Consider the following 20399-nt stretch of genomic DNA (forward strand, 5'->3'; position numbering starts at 1 on the left):
AGTGTGTATCCTATGTCACAATTTTTAATTATTTTATACAGATATTGTTATGTATTATGTAACACTGTTGGCAAAGAAAATCTCAACTCTAATTGAAGTGTTCCAAGAATTTAAGTATAATTTAAAACACTGACAGTGTATGCTCAGGCTGTAATTCCATCGCTGCAATCAGATTAATTATAAATTGTATTTGCAATCCGATATCACAAACTCCAAAATGAAATTATTGCCTTCAATCACTCCTGACTCTCTCTTATTCGCAACATAAATGCGAAAAAAAAGCACGATAAGTGAAAGATATTTTCCAATGAATTACCTTCAGTATTATTAAATCAATATCTCCAGGTCTCTGAATAATGATACAAAGTCTGTGACCTTTGCACATTATCTGAAACTTCAATTATTTAAATGGAGGGCTAATCAGGTTAGGGTGATATAAATAAGAACAGAACCATTAAATCTAAACTATGATAACCTTTTACATAACAGGATAATTGCAGTATGCCATATTTATTTAATTAACCTCCACTTACCATTATAGCATTAGATAATTTTGTTTTTGATTAAGACTGATTTTAAGCTCTCAAAGACTGCACTTTGGTGCATTTATTGCTCACTTTCACCAAATAGAGGTTACCTTTCCTTTTTTTAGTCATGTCAAGGAAAGCCATGACCACTTTTATAAATTTTGCTTATAATAAATAACAAACATTTTACAGAAACTAAAACAAACATTGGATTAAAATTACCTGACTAAGAAGCTTTAGTCACTCTGATTAGGAAGATTTGACAAGAACAATTCACCAAAAATAAGGTAAAATGATCTTGTTAAATTATGGTAGTGAGATTTTTAAATAAGCTTTGTATCATTTGTCTCAATTATACAGAGCTGTATTCACTAACCAAATGCATGCTTGACTACAAGCTGCAATGTTTATAATTACTTTTGAAGGAGCCCACACATTTTAGTCTTTATCCCCTTAATGCTTTCTTTTTAGTTAATCAGAATTTGTGATCACTGCAACTTAACCAATTCACACTAGTAACTCAAAAGATAATAGAATCATTTAGTTTAAAGATTTGCAGTTTTTTTCTTTAGTAGTACTTAATCAACACGTGTTTTCACGACTTCATTTTTTTCCCCACTATAGTAGTTGCTTCTATTTTGATAGTTTTTGTCTCCATTAGTTACTAGATCCTGAAGTTCTCTTTCGACTTCAACTTGGTCATCTGGATTGGCATTTGGTGTTTTAGGTAATGTCATTTGAAGGGCACACCACAAGGCAGTCCGGGCTTTCCGTGTAGCTACTGCCATTTCTTTGACTGCAATAGCCAATGCAAGAACATCTGCACATAAAAGAGATACAATCTGTATTAAAGGTTAAGTGAGCCCATATCAACAATGAAACAATTTAACAGTATACATTAATGTACTGCACTGGTAATATTTTGAGTACTAATTATATTGAGGTGAGACTGCTCCATGTTCCAGTCTACTGGGGTGATACATATAGGAGTGACCAGAGGGTTGGTACTTGACACCACGCAAACAAAAAAATAACAACTTATTAACTATCTACATTGTGAAATTGGATTATGTAAGGATTACTATCTAATCTCTGTGCATCTCTTTACTTCTTCAGAGATTCCATAAAGCTCACCTCTTATCTTCCATTGATCACACACCCAAACCCTCCCTCCACCATGAGGAGACTTCAGGAGTGAGTCTTTGAAATTTACTTTAATTTTTGTCATCTCCAACAATCTAACAGCAATTTTGCAGCATCTTGCCATTCATTTCAGCTACTCAGCCCTTTTGGTTGACACACCAATGCCAAAAGAAGCTGTGATAACAGAGATGACTCCTGCATCCATGCAGGGATTCCAATATACTTATAATCTCAAGGCCATCGACACTGAAAGGGTGCCTGTCACAACCAAAGTCCACAGAATAAGCAACAACTTCACTAGTCTGCCTCCATCTCAAATGACAGATTAGGGTAACCATATAGAAGCATCTACAAACACCCGAGGAAGTTTGATAATGTATTTAGATGTCACCCTCTTGTTGAACTATCTATATGAATCTTGATATTTTGACCACAGAAGTGTGTGATGGAAAGGAATACGCCTAAAGAGGTTAATGTATGTCTCGTGCCATTCTGATGACAGTCCATATCACAGTAGAGGAGGTTTTCGATGTATTTGAGGTGGGTACATTAACAGCATTTAAAAGGCATTTGGACAAATACATATATAGGAAAGGCTTAGAAGAATATGGGCCAAATACAAGGAAATGGGATTAGTGTGGATGAACATTTTGGTCAGCATGGACCTTTGGGCCGAAGGGCCTGTCTCCATGCTGTCGGACTCTATGACAGAGTCGAGAGTGTGGCGCTGGAAAAGCACAGCAGGTCAGGCAGCATCCAAGGAGCAGGAAAATTAACGTTTTGGGCAAAAGCCCTTTATCAGGAATTCCTCATGAATGGCTTTTGCCCGAAATGTCGATTTTCCTGCTCCTCAGATGCTGCCTGACGAGCTGTGCTTTTCCAGCGCCACACTCTTGACTCTGATCTCCAGCATCTGCAGTACCCATCTCTGCCTAGTGGATTCGATGACAAGTCCAGGGCTTTGGTAGAAGCATTCAAGAATAGGGCAGCAGAGCTATAAAAGGAAGAAAACATATTTTAATGAATGCCGTTCATGAGAAATGCATGAGTCTGCATGAGTGAGTTGTGAAACCCCCTAAATGTACCTCCCTGCCTATCTTGCCTCTATTCCCTTGAGGTTTTCTTATACCATGTACAGAGGAACCTCAATTATCCGGCATTCGATTAACCAAATTTCGGATTATTCGAACAAGATCGCAAGGTCTCGATGCTTGGCTAATTATGTTATCTGGCATTCGATTAACCAAACAAAATACTCCCCGCTTGTGTCTTTCGGATAATCGAGTTTCCTCTGTAGTTGCTATCACTCTTCATATCCTCAGAGGAAACCTCCAGAGGCATCAAAGTCAAACGCTACATTGAAATTCAATGCCATAGGCGAGGTACACCCCATTGTGCTCAGTTGTGCCTCCATTATGGCAGAGTTCTGAGACACCCTTCACCCCGCCCCAACCCTGGGAGAGGCGAAGTGCTCATCAATTTTGTTGCTTTAACATTTGCAGAAAACAATACCTCCCATAGTGGATAATTTCTAGTAAGTAGTGTTTTCTACAGGTATCTGGCTAGTTGCATGCCCCTCTGTCCTCCTTGTGAGCTCCTCTTCCAGCCTCATGATCCTCTTATGCCTGTGGATGCTGCTGCCTCGGTGCTTTTGAACTACAGCTCTCTACCTCTCATGTGCTGCTCCTCACTGGAGGTCTCAAGACCATGAATGAGGTCCACAGCAAATAGCTGCACAGTTCACAAGGAATTTCACCATCCCACCCTTCTCGAAGTAAGAGGACATTCACCCAGAAATTCTACGCTCTGCCAACCAAGACTGACTTGCCTCCAGATTGCTAATGCTGCCATCTACTCAATTTTACCCTCCCGACCAAACCACATAATCTTTCATAATGGCAGTCAAATATAGTTAAGATTGAGTTTTTGCCTCATTGTAGTTAACAAGTTTCTTCAACTCTTTTTTTCTGCATCACTCAAATAAAAGGAAAATTACTGGTAAAATTGCAATTATTTGCCTGTTTAACAGATTTAATTCCCTTTTCATCAGCTTGAAATGTGGTCTCATCCTACCACCCTGACTGCCCCTGGGAAAATCCTGCAGTGACACAAACACATTGGGCTTTGCTCCTGACACAATTCAATGGCATTTTCCTAGCCCACATGCCTCCCAAACAATCTCCAACACACTGGTAAAATCTCAGCCACCATTTATACTTTTTCAGAATTATGCTAAGCATACAAGCGAATACAGACTCCCCTTCCTTGAGGTCACGGTAGAATGAAAAGCCAATAGAAAGCTGTAGACCACCTTCTACAGGAAATCGACAGACACTGACCAGATACTCAACTACTAGAGCAATCATCCCAAAACCCACAAACGGAGCTGCATCAGGACATTATTTGGACACTGCAACACCCAGGAACTACGAGAAGTTGAGATAAACACCTATACAACGTATTCAGGAACAAAGGGTACCTGATAAGTGCAGTCTGCCGATTCCCTCACAACAGACCTAAACAAGAAGACACAACACGCCCAGAAACTCTAGCCACCCTGCCGTACATCAAAGACATCTCAGAGATGACAACCAGACTACAACGGCCCCTAGGCAAGATGGTAGCCCACAAACCTACCACCACACTGAACCAGCTCCTGATGAATTTAAAGGACACCATACCAACTCCAGCAGAACAAACGTCATATACAAAATATCCTGCAAGGACTACAGCAAACATTACATTGGACAAATAGTCAGGAAACTAGCCACCAGGATACTTGAGCACCAACTAGCCATCAAAAGACATGACCAACTATTACTGGTATCCAAACACACAGTCAAGAGGGACACCCAGTACAACTGGGACAATACATCCATCCTGGGACAGACTAAACAAAGACATGCAAGGGAATTCCTAGAGGCCCAGCATTCAAACCAGAACTCCAAGAACAAACATATAGATTTGGACCCCGTTTACCAACCTATCAGAAACAGAACCGGATATGATATCACCCACCACAACAAACCGAGACAGATAAATAGCAAGTGGGACAGAACACCAACGCTTCACTGGAAGCTCACTGATGATGTTACCTAACATGGTGACGAAACATCTGAGATTAAATCTACCAGCTCAGTGAGCAAAATTACAACCGGATACAAGTGAATAATCTGGAGACAAGGGTTTAAACAATAGTAGAGGAGAAAGTGAGGACTGCAGATGCTGGAGATCAGAGCTGAAAATGTGTTGCTGGAAAAGCGCAGCAGGTCAGGCAACATCCAAGGAACAGGAGAATCGACGTTTCGGGCATAAGCCCTTCCTGAAGAAGGGCTTATGCCCGAAACGTCGATTCTCCTGTTCCTTGGATGTTGCCTGACCTGCTGCGCTTTTCCAGAAACATATTTTCAGCTTTAAACAATAGTAGCAAGTGGAACTTGATTAAATCTGAAATTAAAAACTTGTCTCAGTGATAGTCACCACAAAGCTATTATCAATTGTCAGAAAAACCCATTTGGTTCACTAATGTTTTTAGAAAAAGAAACTTACCCTTACTTGGTCTGACCTACCCATGACTCCAGATCCACAGTAAATGTCATTGACCCTTAATTGCCCTCTGAAGTTTAAAAGCAATTAGGGATCGGTAGTAAGCTGGCCTTGCTGGTGACACCCTCATTCCATGAACAAATAACAAAAAGAGGGTTTAATATGTTCATGAAAAGCAAAGAAAACCTCATGGCATGAACAAAATAATACTTCTCTAATATTGAGAAAGAAACTCCTTTGTCATAGATAAGTAGTAGCAACCAATGACTCAACTTATTACTGGTGACACCAAATCAAATCTCTAAGTGAGCTCAATGTTTTGACGTCTTGCAGGCAAGGATATAATACTGCCCTATCAGACTGGTTCTCCAAAAAGGGCTTTCCATGCACAAGTAATATAGTCTCACAAGTGAATAGTCAGTAGTTAAAGTTATTGTGTTTTCTTTGTTGTCAGAAATGACCCCACTCCCCATGTATGTTCAATAGAGAAAAGAAAATTGTAAATTGAGTCAGGTTATGATGTTACCTCGGTCATCCTGGTATCTTGGAGCTCCCTGCCTTTGTCGATTAGCTGCATTCACTATTTCATCTTTTCTACGTGCTTGGGTAATGTGGATGGCTTCCAGATGTCGATCAAGAGCTGTAGAAATATTTGCATGAAGAGGCGAACTGCGAAGACGTTCCATCTTTCCAAGTAATGTCACAACCTGTTAAAAGAGGATTATTACAGAATATGCATTTATTAATCTAGTCACAAGAATGAGCTATTATTTTATTGGTGCTGGTACTTAAAGAACCAATTAAATTATTAGATTATTAGTTACTGCGTGTACGCTGATCTACGCATCAACTTAAATTACTGTTTGCAGAGTCATATGTAGGGAGTAAAATATATGAGAAATGATCTCCTGTTAATTAAAGTTTGCAAAATAGAAAACAAATTTATTTTTTGCATATGCAGGATATATTGAGTGTGAAAATTTTAACGTCTTTTTAAAGTTAAACTAATCAATTTCTACAAGACAGAATAGTCAAAAGTATTTAAAAATAATATTTACATCAAAACAGAAAGATTAAAGTAACTGCAAATAAAACAAAGTATTGGCTATAATCAGTTAAAATGCTGACGTTGAATGATGACTCAATAATATGCAGAACTATAGACAGGACAAGCCTTATGAAATTTAAATTGTACTAATTCTTTGTTTGCTTCATAATCTTAGCAAGAGTAATTGAAAAGATGCCAAGTCTTAGTGTCTAATTAAACTAAAATCTGATTTATTCATAACCAGTTGGTCACAAAAGGGACACTATTCTTTATTTTTGTGCCAGTTTACTATGTGCAGAATCATGCTCATGATCATTTACTAAATATACACAGCACCTTCCGATATGATTATACAACACAAAGAGGCTGGACACTTTGTCTGGTTACCCAGAAATCATTACTCCAGCGCTGAACAACGAGACCTTGGAGTGCAGGTTCATACCTCCTTGAAAGTGGAGTTGCAGGTAGATAGGATAGTGAAGGAGGCATTTGGTATGTTTTCCTTTATTGGTCAGAGTATTGAGTACAGGAGTTGGGAGATCATGTTGCAGCTGTACAGGACATTGGTTAGGCCACTTTTGTAATACTGCGTGCAATTCTGGTCTCCTTCCTATTGAAAAGATGTTGTGAAACTTGAAAGGGTTCAGCAAAGATTTTTCAAGGATGTTTCCTGGGTTGGAGGATCTGAGCTATAGGAAGAGGTTGAATAGGCTGGGGCTGTTTTCCCTGGAGTGTCGGAGACTGAGGGGTGACCTTACAGAGGTTTATAAAGTCATGAGGGGCATGAATAGCATAAATCGACAAAGTCTTTTCCCTGGGGTGGGGAAGTCCAGAACTAGAGACCATAGGTCTAGGGTGAGAGGGGATATGAAAGAGACCTAAGGGGCAACATTTTCACGCAGAGGGTGGTACGTGTATGGAGTGAGCTGCCAGAGAAAGTGGTGGAGGCTAGTACAATTGCAACATTTAAAAGGCATCTGGATGGGTATATGACTAGGAAGGGTTTGGAGGGATATGGGCCAGATGCTGGCAGGTAGGACTAGATTGGGTTGGGATATCTGGTCAGCATGGACGAGTGAGACCAAAAAGTCTGTTTCTGTGCTGTACATCTCTATGACTCTATGACAAAATAAAAAAAAATCTTCTTTGTTTATTTGAAGTTGTGGTGTTGCAGAACTGACAGATATAACTTTCCAAAACAAACCATCAATCACTTTTTAAATACAAATTAAACTGATGCTGTGTGAAATGCTAAAACAAAGTCCTCTCCTGCTGAATGGCAATGTAGGAACAAAAGTAGGCCATTCAGCAGTTGAGCCTGTATTACCATTCAATGAGATCATGGCTAATCTGTGGCCTAACTCCGTATTCCGGTCTTTGGCCCGACCTTTGCTTAACAAAAAAAAACTTACTGATCTCAGATTCAAAATTAACAACTGATTGCGCATCAACTGACATTTGGGATGAATTTTCAGACCTCTACCACGCTTTACATGTAGAAGTGCTTCCTAACATCTCTCCTCAACAGTCTGGCCCTAATATGCCCCTACATTTGGAATCTCTAACCGTAGGAATAATTTGTATTTATCTAACCTGACTTTTCCTGATCATACATTGAAGTCATCAATCAGATCATCCCTCAACCTTCTAAATTTTAGAGAAAACAGGCCTAATCTGTATAACCTATACTCATAACTTAAACCTGGTTTCAAGTATCATTCTTGTAAACCTACATTAAAGCCCTCCCAGGTCAATATATCCTTCTTAAGGTGTGGAGTTCAAGTTGCCAGGAATTAATGGTTACTATCATTTGCAGAATCATATCAAGAATTGCGGGAATGACTGATGATCTCACTAAATTGGTTTCCAAAATCCTGGCAGACCCTTCTGGAAAACTTGAATTTAGCAAGATTGCTGCTTTGATAGTTGGCATGATACCTAGCGTCTGCATAGCTTCACCTGGATGATGTTGTATGTGCATGATCGTGCATTTCATCTTATTTCTCTGATGTGAAAGTCATAGATTGCACATATGATGCAACAAAATCACCACTTTATGAAAGTGAGAACACGTATACGACTGACAGGTTCACTGGGAGAAAAAAAACTACTGGTTTGCATCCTTATGATTAACAGGACCTCATTGATTAGTAGTGATTAAGGAAACTATGAAGGCTTAGAAACCCTCCAGAAAGGGCAATGGGCACCCATCACTGAAGACTTTGGTGTACCGACCATGTGTTATTTCACCTCTGAAAAACAGAAAATCATAAATCCTTCCTATTAAGACCACAAACGTCCAAATCAGATGTAGCATAGGAAGATGTATTTGACATGCAAGACATACTGCAATAATATCAGCATTGACACCGTTATGTATTAGCAAAAACGAATAAAAGCAGCATTACAAATCTCCATCAACTGCTGTTTCAACAGCATGCATTCAATGATTGACAGATGTACCATCTACTTATACAAAAAATGTCAGATTTGGAAAATGAACATACAAATGTAAAATATGTTTGAAATACTTTTTATTTCTGAGCAACTGCTATAATTCATTGTATCCAAAATGAGTATGTTCTGATATTTCGCCAAATATGTGCAGCGTTTTTGTTTTATTCATTCATGGGGGACATGGGTGTCACTGGCTGGTCAGCATTTATTGCTTGTCCCAAGATGGCCTTGAGATGGTGATGGTGAGCTGCTTTCTTGAACCTCTGCAGTCCAGCACTTCCAAAATGTGAAAGGTAAGACTTCCAACAGTTACTGACATGTCAATGGAAATCTTTGTGGGGTAAGAGTAACAGGTGCATGTCGGTTTTCCCAGATATAATACCAAGTTTCCAATATACCTTCAACAGTAGTCCTGAAGTGAGAATGCTGAAGTAATCAACATCTACAGGATAACCCCAAGCACATGGGTTCAAAACAGGTTGTGTTTAACAACATATCAGGATAACACGAGTGAGATGCAGATTTTCCCTGTTTCTACTTATGTATGTCATGCCTTTCTTAAGATTATTTCTATCCCACTCCTGAGGCATACTGAACTCTTCTCCCACATTTTGCTTTTCACCACATAAATAAGCCCATGAAAGCAGTTCTCCTTCATAGTCTAATTACTTCCACCATTTGTCATTGTTGTACGAAGAGGAAAGTATCATTCTTCTCAATATTTTTTGCTGCTCTCATATGGCATGTTCCTAAGTCTCATACAGACGAATACCAGATCACAGCACATCAATACCAAGGGCAAAATTTTCCTGGATCTTGGTGGTGTGATTGGGTATGCGGGAGGGGGGAACAAGGAAAACAGTTGGGAATGTTCCTAAAGATGGACAGGAATGCGAATTAGCTACCTACACAATATAAGTTAGCAGACGATAACTAAGGCATAATATTTACTGAGATTTTTTTTAGGCTCCAGGGACTCCATTCTCTAGAAGGAATCACTAATATTAAAGTCTGTAACCCATAGTTGTAATGATTCAAGTAGAAAAATTTCCCTTCAGATCTAAGAAATTTACCACTTTGATCTGAGGGAACTTCTATTTTGTGACACATGTGCAGTATCCTACTTGTTGCAGCTGTGCCCATTTCTCCCAGTCAGGTTATCGAGGGTTCAGAGTTCTGGCCCTGTGACTGGGACAGACAAATCAGTAGGCCACCCATGGCAAGTGCAGCCAGTTAGAAAACCTCCACTGAAAAATAGCTCTGGCCAATTTGCCTCCTGACAAGAGCAAACGCCCCTAGTAAGATCCTGTGTTTTCTTTCTGAAAGAGAAGCTAGCTTACAAGACCCAAACCAGACTGGTGAACTGCCTCCCTCTCACTCAAATGGAAATTTAAAATTTGAAGCCTTTTAGATGGCAAGGCCAGTGCAAGCCCATAATAGGGTGCCAGCCTGTTTAACATTACAATTCTCAAATTATTGTCCATCTACGTTGTTTGGCACCTTTGCACATCTAATTCTGCTGGTCACTCATTGCTTTATTAACCACTAACTCTAGAGTATTTTCCATCTTTCTCTAGGTCCTTCTCATCCTTCAGGAAGATGCAGCAGTAGACTTTCTTTGAGAAACACATTTATTAATCTCCTTTTTCAACCAAGAGATTGGCACCCTGGCTAAAACTGTTATTAGGTATAGGTAATTCACACAACACTTGGTGAAGATAACAAGAAATATTGGAATGGGAAGCCAGAACATTGCTTAACAGGGAGAATGCTTGGGCCTTAACTTTACTGCGGGAGTTTGAGAGGCAGCTTTAGATACCCAACCTACAAAACTAAATTCCATGTTATGTACAAACTATTGATGGGAGTATCAGACTACCTATTGCACCATATTTTAGTCCAAGGAGGAGTTTCATGTAAGAACATTCTAACCAATGATCTCAGCAGCCTTTAATCTAGAGTGGAGCATGTATTCACTTCTGGATGCTGCAGCATGACATGCCAGAAGTTTATATGATCAGCTCAGGCAGCTTTGAAAAAAGGTTCAACTGATGCAATCTAAGCTATAGCACAGGAACAGTGATAGGTCATTTAGCCCCTTGAGCTTGTTCTACAATTCAATTAGATCATGCTTGAGCTGTATCTTACCTCAGTTTAACAGCTTTGGTTCCATATTGTCTTAATACTATTATCTACTAAAAAGTACTATCAATCACTGTTTTGAAATTTTCAATTGATTTCAACAGTTCTTTTACTGAGTTTCATGTTTCTTGTAACCAAGGTTTGAAGTGCTTCCTGCCAGTCCCTGAACGTTCTTGCTCAAATGTTAAGGTTTTACCCTTTGCACTGAGTATCCTGAAAAAAATAAATTCACCTACCCCATTAAATACTTCCAGCATAATAAACACCTCAATCCTTAGTCTTATATATATAGTAACAGAGATGTACAACAGACCCTTCAGTCCAACTCATCCATGCTGGCCAGATATCCTAAATAAATCTAGTCCCATTTGCCAGCATTTTGCCCAGATCTCTCTAAACCCTCACTGTTCACAAACCCATCCATATTTGAAGGAATGTTAGTATTTAAGCAAACTTGTAACGCTTTAAGCCTCAGTCGCATTCTGGTGAATCTGTGCTGCATCTGCTAAATCCATTATAGGTAGTTCTCCTATAACATAGTAGTTGCGGTTCCCACGCGATACCATGTTATAGAAAATCGTGCAATATACATAATGGGGCCTACAGGAAAAACAGTAAAATTCGAATAAAAAATAGTTAGCCTAACACAAATGATAGCGCAGTCCAAGTAAATCTTTAAATCATATATTTAATTAAATAATCCAGTTAAATTTAACACTTTAACATTAAATCACTGACTACAGCACTGTACCTTTCACGAAGCTCTTCACCAGAAAGCACGCAAGCTGACTGACCACATGATGCAGATGCAGAAACCATGTCCTCCTTGATTCTTCCCCAGTTTGAAATAAAGTTCCTTCTAAATGTAGACCACAATTCCCAGTTTCAAGCTAACTTCAAGGCTTGCAGAGCTGACTGCATTCCTCTTTTAGCTGAGCACAAAGAATTTACATTTTGCAGACAGGGGATATGAAGGTTAGGTTTTGCTGCTCAGCTAGTGCCAGGAATGGAATTGCGTAACAGCAAACAAGACTTTGCTTTATAAAAAAGTCTGCAATTCACAAATCGCATTGCAACCAAATTGGCTTTAATAAACACACATTATAGGAGAACTGTACATACAATATATCCAATTAAGATCTAAAAGGATCTCTTTCCCCAACGTGCATCAGTGCTGTTCAAATATGATGGCCACTCACCATGGAGTGAAATGACTGCAGGCATGTGGCAGATCACAGAATCACACAATTTTGACTTCTGTTAAAGTTGCAATTGAGATCTGGGTAAGAATGTCAGACCATTTTGTTGTCCATCCCAAATTGAACAAGGAACGATCAGCCAAAAGAACTAGGAGCAGGAGTAAGCAATTCAATCCCTCAATCTGCTGCACCATATCATCTGATTATGCTGATCTCACCTCAATTCTACTTTCCTGCCAGTTCCCCACATTCCTTTAACCCATTACTCATTAAAAATCTACCTCCTCCTGAAAATTATTTACTCTCCTGACATTCACTGTACTTTGGGTGGCGAATTCGAGATTTAGAATCCTTTGGGAGAATGATTTCCTCATCTGTTTTAAATCTGCCATCCCTTACCCTAAAACTGTGGCTTTTCATCTTAGGATGCCCCACAAGGGGAAACATCTATTCTACATCTACTTTGTCAATTCCCTTTAACATTTATATATCTCAATTAGGTCTCCTTTCATCCTGATTGTTGACTGTTTAAAACCTTAAATAAAACTTTTTCAAAAGCTTGCTATATATTGTATATATATAGAGTCATAGAGGTGTACAACATGGAAACAGACCCTTCGGTCCAACCCGTCCATGCCGACCAGATATCCCAACCCAATCTAGTCCCACCTGCCAAAACCCGGCCCATATCCCTCCAAACCCTTCCTATTCGTATATCCATCCAAATGCCTCTTAAATGTTGCAATTGTACCTGCCTCCACCACTTCCTCTGGCAGCTCATTCCATACACGTACCATCCTCTGTGTGAAAAAGTTGCCTCGTAGGTCTCTTTTATATCTTTCCCCTCTCACCCTAAACCTCTGCCCTCTAGTTCTGGACTCCCGGACCCCAGGGAAAAAACTTTGCCTATTTACCCTATCCATGCCCCTCATAATTTTGTAAATTTCTATAAGGTCACCCCTCAGCCTCTGATGGTCCAGGGAAAACAGCCCAGCCTGTTCAGCCTCTCCCTATAGCTCAAATCCTCCAACCCTGGCAACATCCTTGTAAATCTTTTCTGAACCCTTTCAAGTTTCACAACATCTGTCTGATGGGAAAGAGTCCAGAATTGCAGGCAATATTCCAACAGTGGCCTAACCAATGGCCTGTACAGCCGCAACATGACCTCTCGACCCCTATACTCAATACTCTGACCAATAAAGGAAAGCATACTAAACACCTTCTTCAATATCCTATCTACCTGTGACTCCACTTTCCAGGAGCCAAGAATCTGCACTCCAAGGTCTCTTTGTTCAGCAACACTTCCTAGGACCTTACCATTAAGTGTATAAGTCCTGCTAAGATTTGCTTTCTCAAAATGCAGCACCTCGCATTTATCTGAATTAAACTCCAACTGCCACTTCTCAGCCTATTGGCCCATCTGGTCAAGATCCTGTTGTAATATGAGGTAACTCTCTTCGCTGTCCACTAGATCTCCAATTTTGGTGTCATCTGCAAACTTACTAACTGTACCTCTTATGCTTGCATTCAAATCATTTATGTAAATTACAAAAAGTAGAGGACCCAGCACTGATCCTTGTACCATGTGGTGAATAAGATGATCTCATTGCCCAATATTGAGCAGCATCAAAATCCCACTTCATAATACTGATATACATTGCTCTTGTTTATCCTGAACAACTTCCTACAGAATGCAAATAGTATCTCGCATTTTCCATTGCCAAATAAATCATTTGAAGAGGAGTCACTTCAACTACACTTGTGAATGCAGTTACCTGTTTTTACATACTGACCCCCATTTCCTCAGCATTGCTGAAATCCTTTCTTAACAATTTGATGAGCTGAATAGCTTCCAGTTCCATTTTAAAATTAATCTGATAGTTTGACTCCTCTTAAACAAATTGACACTGTTAACATTCATTCCAAGATCAATTTTCTGTTTATGCCAATTCTAATTTAGCATTGTGTAATGACATAATAAATATACACAGAGACACAATCGGGCAGATTTTTAAAAAAAGTCCTCAGTGCTTCTAACCAATTGAAATGATTTGTAACTTTTATTTTTGAAAAGGTATAAGTAATATAACCAAGTTATGGAGGCCACTGTATATAATAAGCATACAAATATGTTGGCTATGGATATTGGGGTTGAAAAATGTGGTGTGGAAAAACAGCAGGCCAGGCAGCATCCGAGGAGCAAGAGAATCGATGTTTCGGACATAAGCCCTTCTTCATTCCTGCTCCTCGGATGCTGCCTGGCCTGCTGTGTTTTCCAGCACCACATTTTTCAACTCTGGTCTCCACCATCTGCAGTCCTCACTTTCTCCTAGTTGATCTTAACTTACTGCAAATCCTCTTGCAAGGATGCCTTCCTTGAAGAAGCTCTCCTCCTCCCTCTACAAGGATCTCAGTGAGTCCCTCTCTCACTGCACCCCCCAGGTCATCTCCTCTGCCTCCTCTTCAGCCAAAAGATTCCTGAAGATGGGCTTATGCCCGAAACGTCAATTCTCCTGCTCCTCGGATGCTGCCTGGCCTGCTGTGTTTTTCCAGCACCACATTTTTCAATTCTGGTCTCCAGCATCTGCAGTCCTCACTTTCTCCTATGGACATTGGAGGACTATACTACAGGTGAGGTCAAAACAGACCTCAATGTAACTCTCAAATAACTTCCAGCCCTTTGTATTTCCTAGAGCTGAAGGTTACCTTAGCCTTTTAAATTATTTGTTGAAGCAGTCCATTAGTTTCTCTTTTCAGTAATTTCTTCACATGGATGATCACTCTGTATCTCTATGAATCCTAACTTCAGATCATTCAGAAAATATTATTATAGTCCAAAGTAGATGACCCAGCACCTCCTCACACTGAACTCCATTTGTCACTTTTACTCACTCACTTAATCTGTCAAAATCCCTTTGCGACTACAAAATATGCTTTGTGTCATCTGGACGTTTGATGTATGCTGATTTATTCTTATATGTAAATCAAGAGAATTTAAGGAGATCAGCAATGTCCTTGTCTACTTCTTTTAATGCTTGGAGCTGGAAACCCCTATCATGTCAATCTTCAGGATTATTTGCCCATATTCTGTTGTAGTGTGTACTTAAAACGTCTGCACTTATTTAGCATTGTTTCTGCACTTAGTTTTACATAATTTTGAATCACAAAGTGCTTGAGGTACAATCCAATGATGCCGTGACGAGGGAAACAACATCTGAATGCAAGAAGAAATCAACTATGCATCTCTTTAGTCAACACTGAGAAGTAAACTGTAGAAGAACTGAAAGTAAATATAAATTAGAACTGATAACTTCAATGTCAAATCAGGTACAGAAAGAGAAATAAGGGTAGAAAAAGACCAGATAAGAACAAAGAAGAAGAGATGGGAAAAAAAGTAACAAACTTATGTTGACATTTTCAAAAACGCTATCAAGTAATGACAGAATGAGGCTACACATTTGTAATAATTTCATTGCAGTACCACAACCTGATTGATGGTATTTTATATCTATTAACTGCAATAGTTATCAGCTTAATGACAAATTCTGTTGCAAATTTAGTTCACGTATAGGAACTTTATGACATTCAATGCATGCCAATTAGTCAAATACCTGCAGGGAAAACAGCCCCAGCCTATTCAGCGTCTCTGTAGCTCAAATCCTCCAACCCTGGCAACATCTTCATAAACGTATTCTGAACCCTTTCAGGTTTCACAACATTCTCCATTCCGATAGGAGGGAGAGCAGAATTACATACAATATTTCAAAAGTGGCCTGTACAGCCACAATACGACCTATACTCAACGCCCTGACCAATAAAGGAAAGCATACCAAACGCCTTCTTCACTATCCTATCTAACTATGACTCCACTTTCAAGGAGCTATGAACCTGAACTCCAAGGTCTCATTGTTCAGCAACAATACCAAGAACCTTACCATTAAGTGTATAAGTCCTGCTCTGATTTGCCCTTCCAAAATGCAGCACCTCACATTTATCTAAATTAAACTCCATCTGCCACTCCTCACCCCATTGGCCCATCTGATCAAGATCACATTGCACTCTGACGTAACCTACTTTGCTGTCCACTACACCTCCAATTTTGGTGTCATCTGCAAACTTACTAATGATACCTCCTAGGTTCACATTCAAATCATTTATGTAAATTACAAAAAGCAGTGGACCTAGCACCGATTCTTGTGGCACACCACTGGTCATAGGCCTCCACCATCATTCTGTCTTCTATCTTCAAGCCAGTTTTGTATCCAAATGGCTAGCTCTCCCTGTACTCCAAGTGATCTAACCTTGCACACCAGTCTACCATGAGGAACGTTGTTGAATGCCTTACTTGAAGTCCATATAGATCATATCCACCACCACTCTGCCCTCATCAATCCTCTTTGTTACGTCTTCCAAAAACTCAATCAAGTTCATGAGACATGATTTCCCACACACAAAGCAATGTTGACGATCTCAAATTAGTCCTGGACTTTTCAAATGCATGTAATTCCTGTCCCTTAGGATTCCCTCCAACAACTTGCCCACTGCTGATGTCAGGCTCACTGGTCTACAGATCCCTGGCTTTTCCTTACCACATTTCTTAAATAGTGCCACCATGTCAGCTAACATCTAGTCTTCCAGCACCTCACCAGTGACTATTGATGATACAAATATCTCACTAAGAGGCCCACCAATCACTTCTCTAGCTTCCCACAGAGTTCTAGGGTATACCTGATCAGGTCCTATGATTTTTTCCACTTTTACCCGTTTTGAGACATTCAGCACCATCTTCTCTTTAATACGGACATTTTTCAAGATGTCACCATCTATTTCCCCACATCCTACATCTTCCATGTCCTGCTACACAGTAAACACTGATGCAAAATACACATTTAGTATCTCCGCCATCTCTTGCAGTTGCACACAGAGGCTGCCTTGCTGATCTTCGAGGGGCTCTATTCTCTCCATAGTTACCCTTTTCTCCTTAATGTATTTATAAAATCCCTTTGGAATCCTTATTAACCCTATTTGCCAAAGCTATCTCATGTCGCCTTTTGCTCCCTCCTGATTTCCCTCTTAAGTGTACTCCTACTGCCGTTATACTCTAAGGATTCGTTTGATCTCTCCTATCTATACGTGACATATGCTTCCTTCTTTTGCTTAACCAAAACTTCAATTTCCCTAGTCATCCAGACTTCCCTACACCTACCAGCCTGGCCTTTCACCCTAACAGGAATATACTGTCTCTGGATTCTCATTATCTCAATTTTTGAAGGCTTCCCATTTTCCATCCATCCTTTTAAATGCAGACATCTGCCCCCATTCAACTTTTGAAATTTTATGCCTAATACTGTCAAAATTGACTTTCCTCCAATTTCGACCTTCAACTTTTAGATCCGGTCTATCCTTTTCCATCACTATTTTAAAACATAGAATTAAGGTCGCTGGCCCCAAAGATCTCCCCCACTGACACTTCAGTCACCTGCCTTACACTAAGTTCTGCCCTGTTGGATCTTTATTCAAACAGGCTTAAATTGTTTCAAGTAACCCTGACATCTCATTTATTGAAACCTTAAATAGTCTGAATTATTGAAATGTTATTGAGCTGCAATGAATGGAGGTTCTTCTGAAGTGTTAAGTGAAAAGTTGTGAATTAATCCTTTTTTGTTTACACATCCAACTGTCACTACAGGGTATATTGCTTATGTAAAGTATGTAATGGCTAAGTGGATGTACAAGTATCAACCCTTGGAATAAGGGGACTAGGGGCTGGGAGTGGGTGCTTGCTTTGGCATAGGTTGTGTTTGTGGCCATGACAACATCCTCTAAAATTGCCCCAATTTTTGCTCCCCACAATGAAACTTGGTTGTAGCAAATATTTTACTTGGTGACAGAATCCTTCACATTTGCAAGAACACAGCAAGCTTTTCTTACCAATAGCAGTGCTCTTGACATTGCTAGCCTGTTCACTAGTTTTCAAGGAAGCCATATAAACTGCACGACCACATCATTGGCAATAACATTAGCAAATTTGCTGATGATACAAAACTGGGTGGCAGGGTGAAATGTGATGAGGATGTTAGGAGATTACAGGGTGACCTGGATAAGTTAAGTGAGTGGGCAGATGCATGGCAGATGCAGTTTAATGTGGATAAATGTATGGTTATCCACTTTGGTGGCAAGAACAGGAAGGCAGACTACTACCTCAATGGAATCAATTTATGTAAAGGGGCAGCACAGAGAGATCTGGGTGTTCTTGTACACCAGTCAATGAAGGCAAGCATGCAGGTACAGCAGGTAGTGAAGAAGGCTAATAGCATGCTGGCCTTCAAAACAAGAGGAATTCAGTATAGAAGCAAAGAGGTGCTTCTGCAGCTGTACAGGGCCCTGGTGAGACCACACCTGGAGTACTGTGTGCAGTTCTGGTCTCCAAATTTGAGAAAAGACATTCTGGCTATTGAGGGAGTGTAGCGTAGATTCACGAGGTCAATTCCTGGAATGGCAGGATTACCTTACATTGAAAGACTGAAGCGACTGGGCTTGTATACCCTTGAGTTTCGAAGACTGAGAGGGGATCTGATTGAGACGTATAAGATTATGAAAGGATTGGACACTCTGGCAGTAGGAAACATATTTCCATTGATGGGTGAGTGCCGAACCAGAGGACACAGCTTAAAAATACGGGGTAGACCATTTAGGACAGAGCTCAGGAGAAACTTCTTCACCCAGAGAGTGGTGGCTGTGTGGAATGCTCTGCCCCAGAGGGCAGTGGAGGCCCACTCTCTGGATTCATTTAAGAAAGAGTTGGATAGAGCTCTCAAAGATAGTGGAATCCAGGGTTATGGAGATAAGGCAGGAACAGGATAATGATTAGGAATGATCAGCCATGATTATATTGAATGGCGGTGCAGGCTCGAAGGGCTGAATGGCCTACTCCTGCACCTATTGTCTATTGTCTTTAGAACTGCCACGATCATGAATCAATAATCACTGAACTTATGAATTCAATTTTTAATGAGGCCATGCATTCTGAAATAGATATGTTGCAAAAGAATTCCTGCTAGGTCTAGCTCTCACAAATGTCTTTTGGATTTCATGAAAATTGTGTAATTGATGGAATAACATCTAATCTCCCTAACCCTGGATATTCCTAATATGCAAATAACTTAGTTACTATATCTGAATTGGCTGCTGCAGAAACAACTTCCTTACATGTATTGATAGGTGCCATTCTGAGCTCAAAATTCACCTTTGAAATGAAGTAGTCATGGTGGCTCAGTGGTTAGCACTGCTGCCTCACAGCAGCAGAAACCTGGGTTCGATTCCAGCCTTGGGTGACTGTCTGGGTAGAGATTGGACATTCTCCCCGTGTCTGCATGGGTTTCCTTTGGGTGCTCCAGTTTCTTCCCATAGTCCAAAGATGGGCAAGTTAGGTGAATTAGCCATGCTAAATTGCCCATAGTGTTTAGGGATTTGTAAGTTAGGTACATTAGTCAGGGGAAATGTAGAGTAATAGGGAAGGGCGATTGTTCTAGGTGAGATACTTTTCAGAGGGTCGTCGTGGACTTGTTGGGTCAAATGGCCTGTTTCAACACTGTAGGGATTCTATGAAGATTGTTTTCCTTGACATGTTGGTTGAGAAATCTGCCAGGGTTTTGTTTTGCCACTGTTTACCACAAGCCTACCTTCACTTGTTGGCACTCCTTCAGCTCCATGCCGTATGAGGTTGGCAGTACGATTATTTATACACAATACAAGTTTGATGCTGAAATTTGGTGCATCTAAGCTATCCTGCAAGATTATATCTACCCTAATCTGTTCATTTGTTCCTAAATTGTACACAACTCATGAATGGACTTAAGGGTGCCACTTCCACACCTGAAGTCTATCCTACATTTGGGTAATATAACTCAAGAATCTGAGGGAAAGTGAAGCAAGTTTCCATGCTGTACATCTCTATGAATTTATAACTGTCATCAACCTGGAGTTCAGATGTTTTGAGATTTCACCTTTGAAATGAAATGGTTAGCACTGCTGCCTCACAACAGCAGAAACCTGGGTTCGATTCCAGCCTTGGGTGACCCGTCTGGGTGAAGATTGCACATTCTCCCAGTGTCTGCATGGGTTTCCTCTTTCCACTTTGCCGTGAAGCTTAACAAAAATGGTGTTTGGAAGCCAAAAGAAATTTTGTCTATTGCTCAAATAAGCTATATATCATACTTATTTGTTTACTATCCTAGCTGGTCCAAGTCATTCTGCAGCCTCCCCACTTCCTTGACACAACTTGTCTCTGCACCTATCCTGTGTCATCTGCAAACTTTGCAACAATGCCCTCAGTTT

At 40.1% G+C, this 20399-nt stretch overlaps 1 protein-coding gene across 1 annotated transcript in view; it reads right to left on the reverse strand.

Moving 5' to 3' along the window:
- Positions 1–638: 638 nt before the first annotated feature.
- The window catches only part of meioc (meiosis specific with coiled-coil domain), a 43644-nt gene continuing 23883 nt past the window's right edge, over positions 639–20399 (reverse strand). Inside the window, exons 3-4 of the mRNA XM_087977890.1 lie at positions 5743–5923; positions 639–1347 (exon numbers count right to left, since the gene is read on the reverse strand). Of these exons, the coding sequence (XP_087834016.1) occupies positions 1106–1347; positions 5743–5923 (423 nt within the window). The 3' untranslated portion in view covers positions 639–1105. The remainder of the gene's footprint in view (positions 1348–5742; positions 5924–20399) is intronic.

Source organism: Chiloscyllium plagiosum, unplaced genomic scaffold, assembly GCF_037043375.1.
Source record: "Chiloscyllium plagiosum isolate Xiang-an unplaced genomic scaffold, Cpla_swu_hap1 HiC_scaffold_32, whole genome shotgun sequence".
NCBI lineage: Eukaryota > Metazoa > Chordata > Chondrichthyes > Orectolobiformes > Hemiscylliidae > Chiloscyllium > Chiloscyllium plagiosum.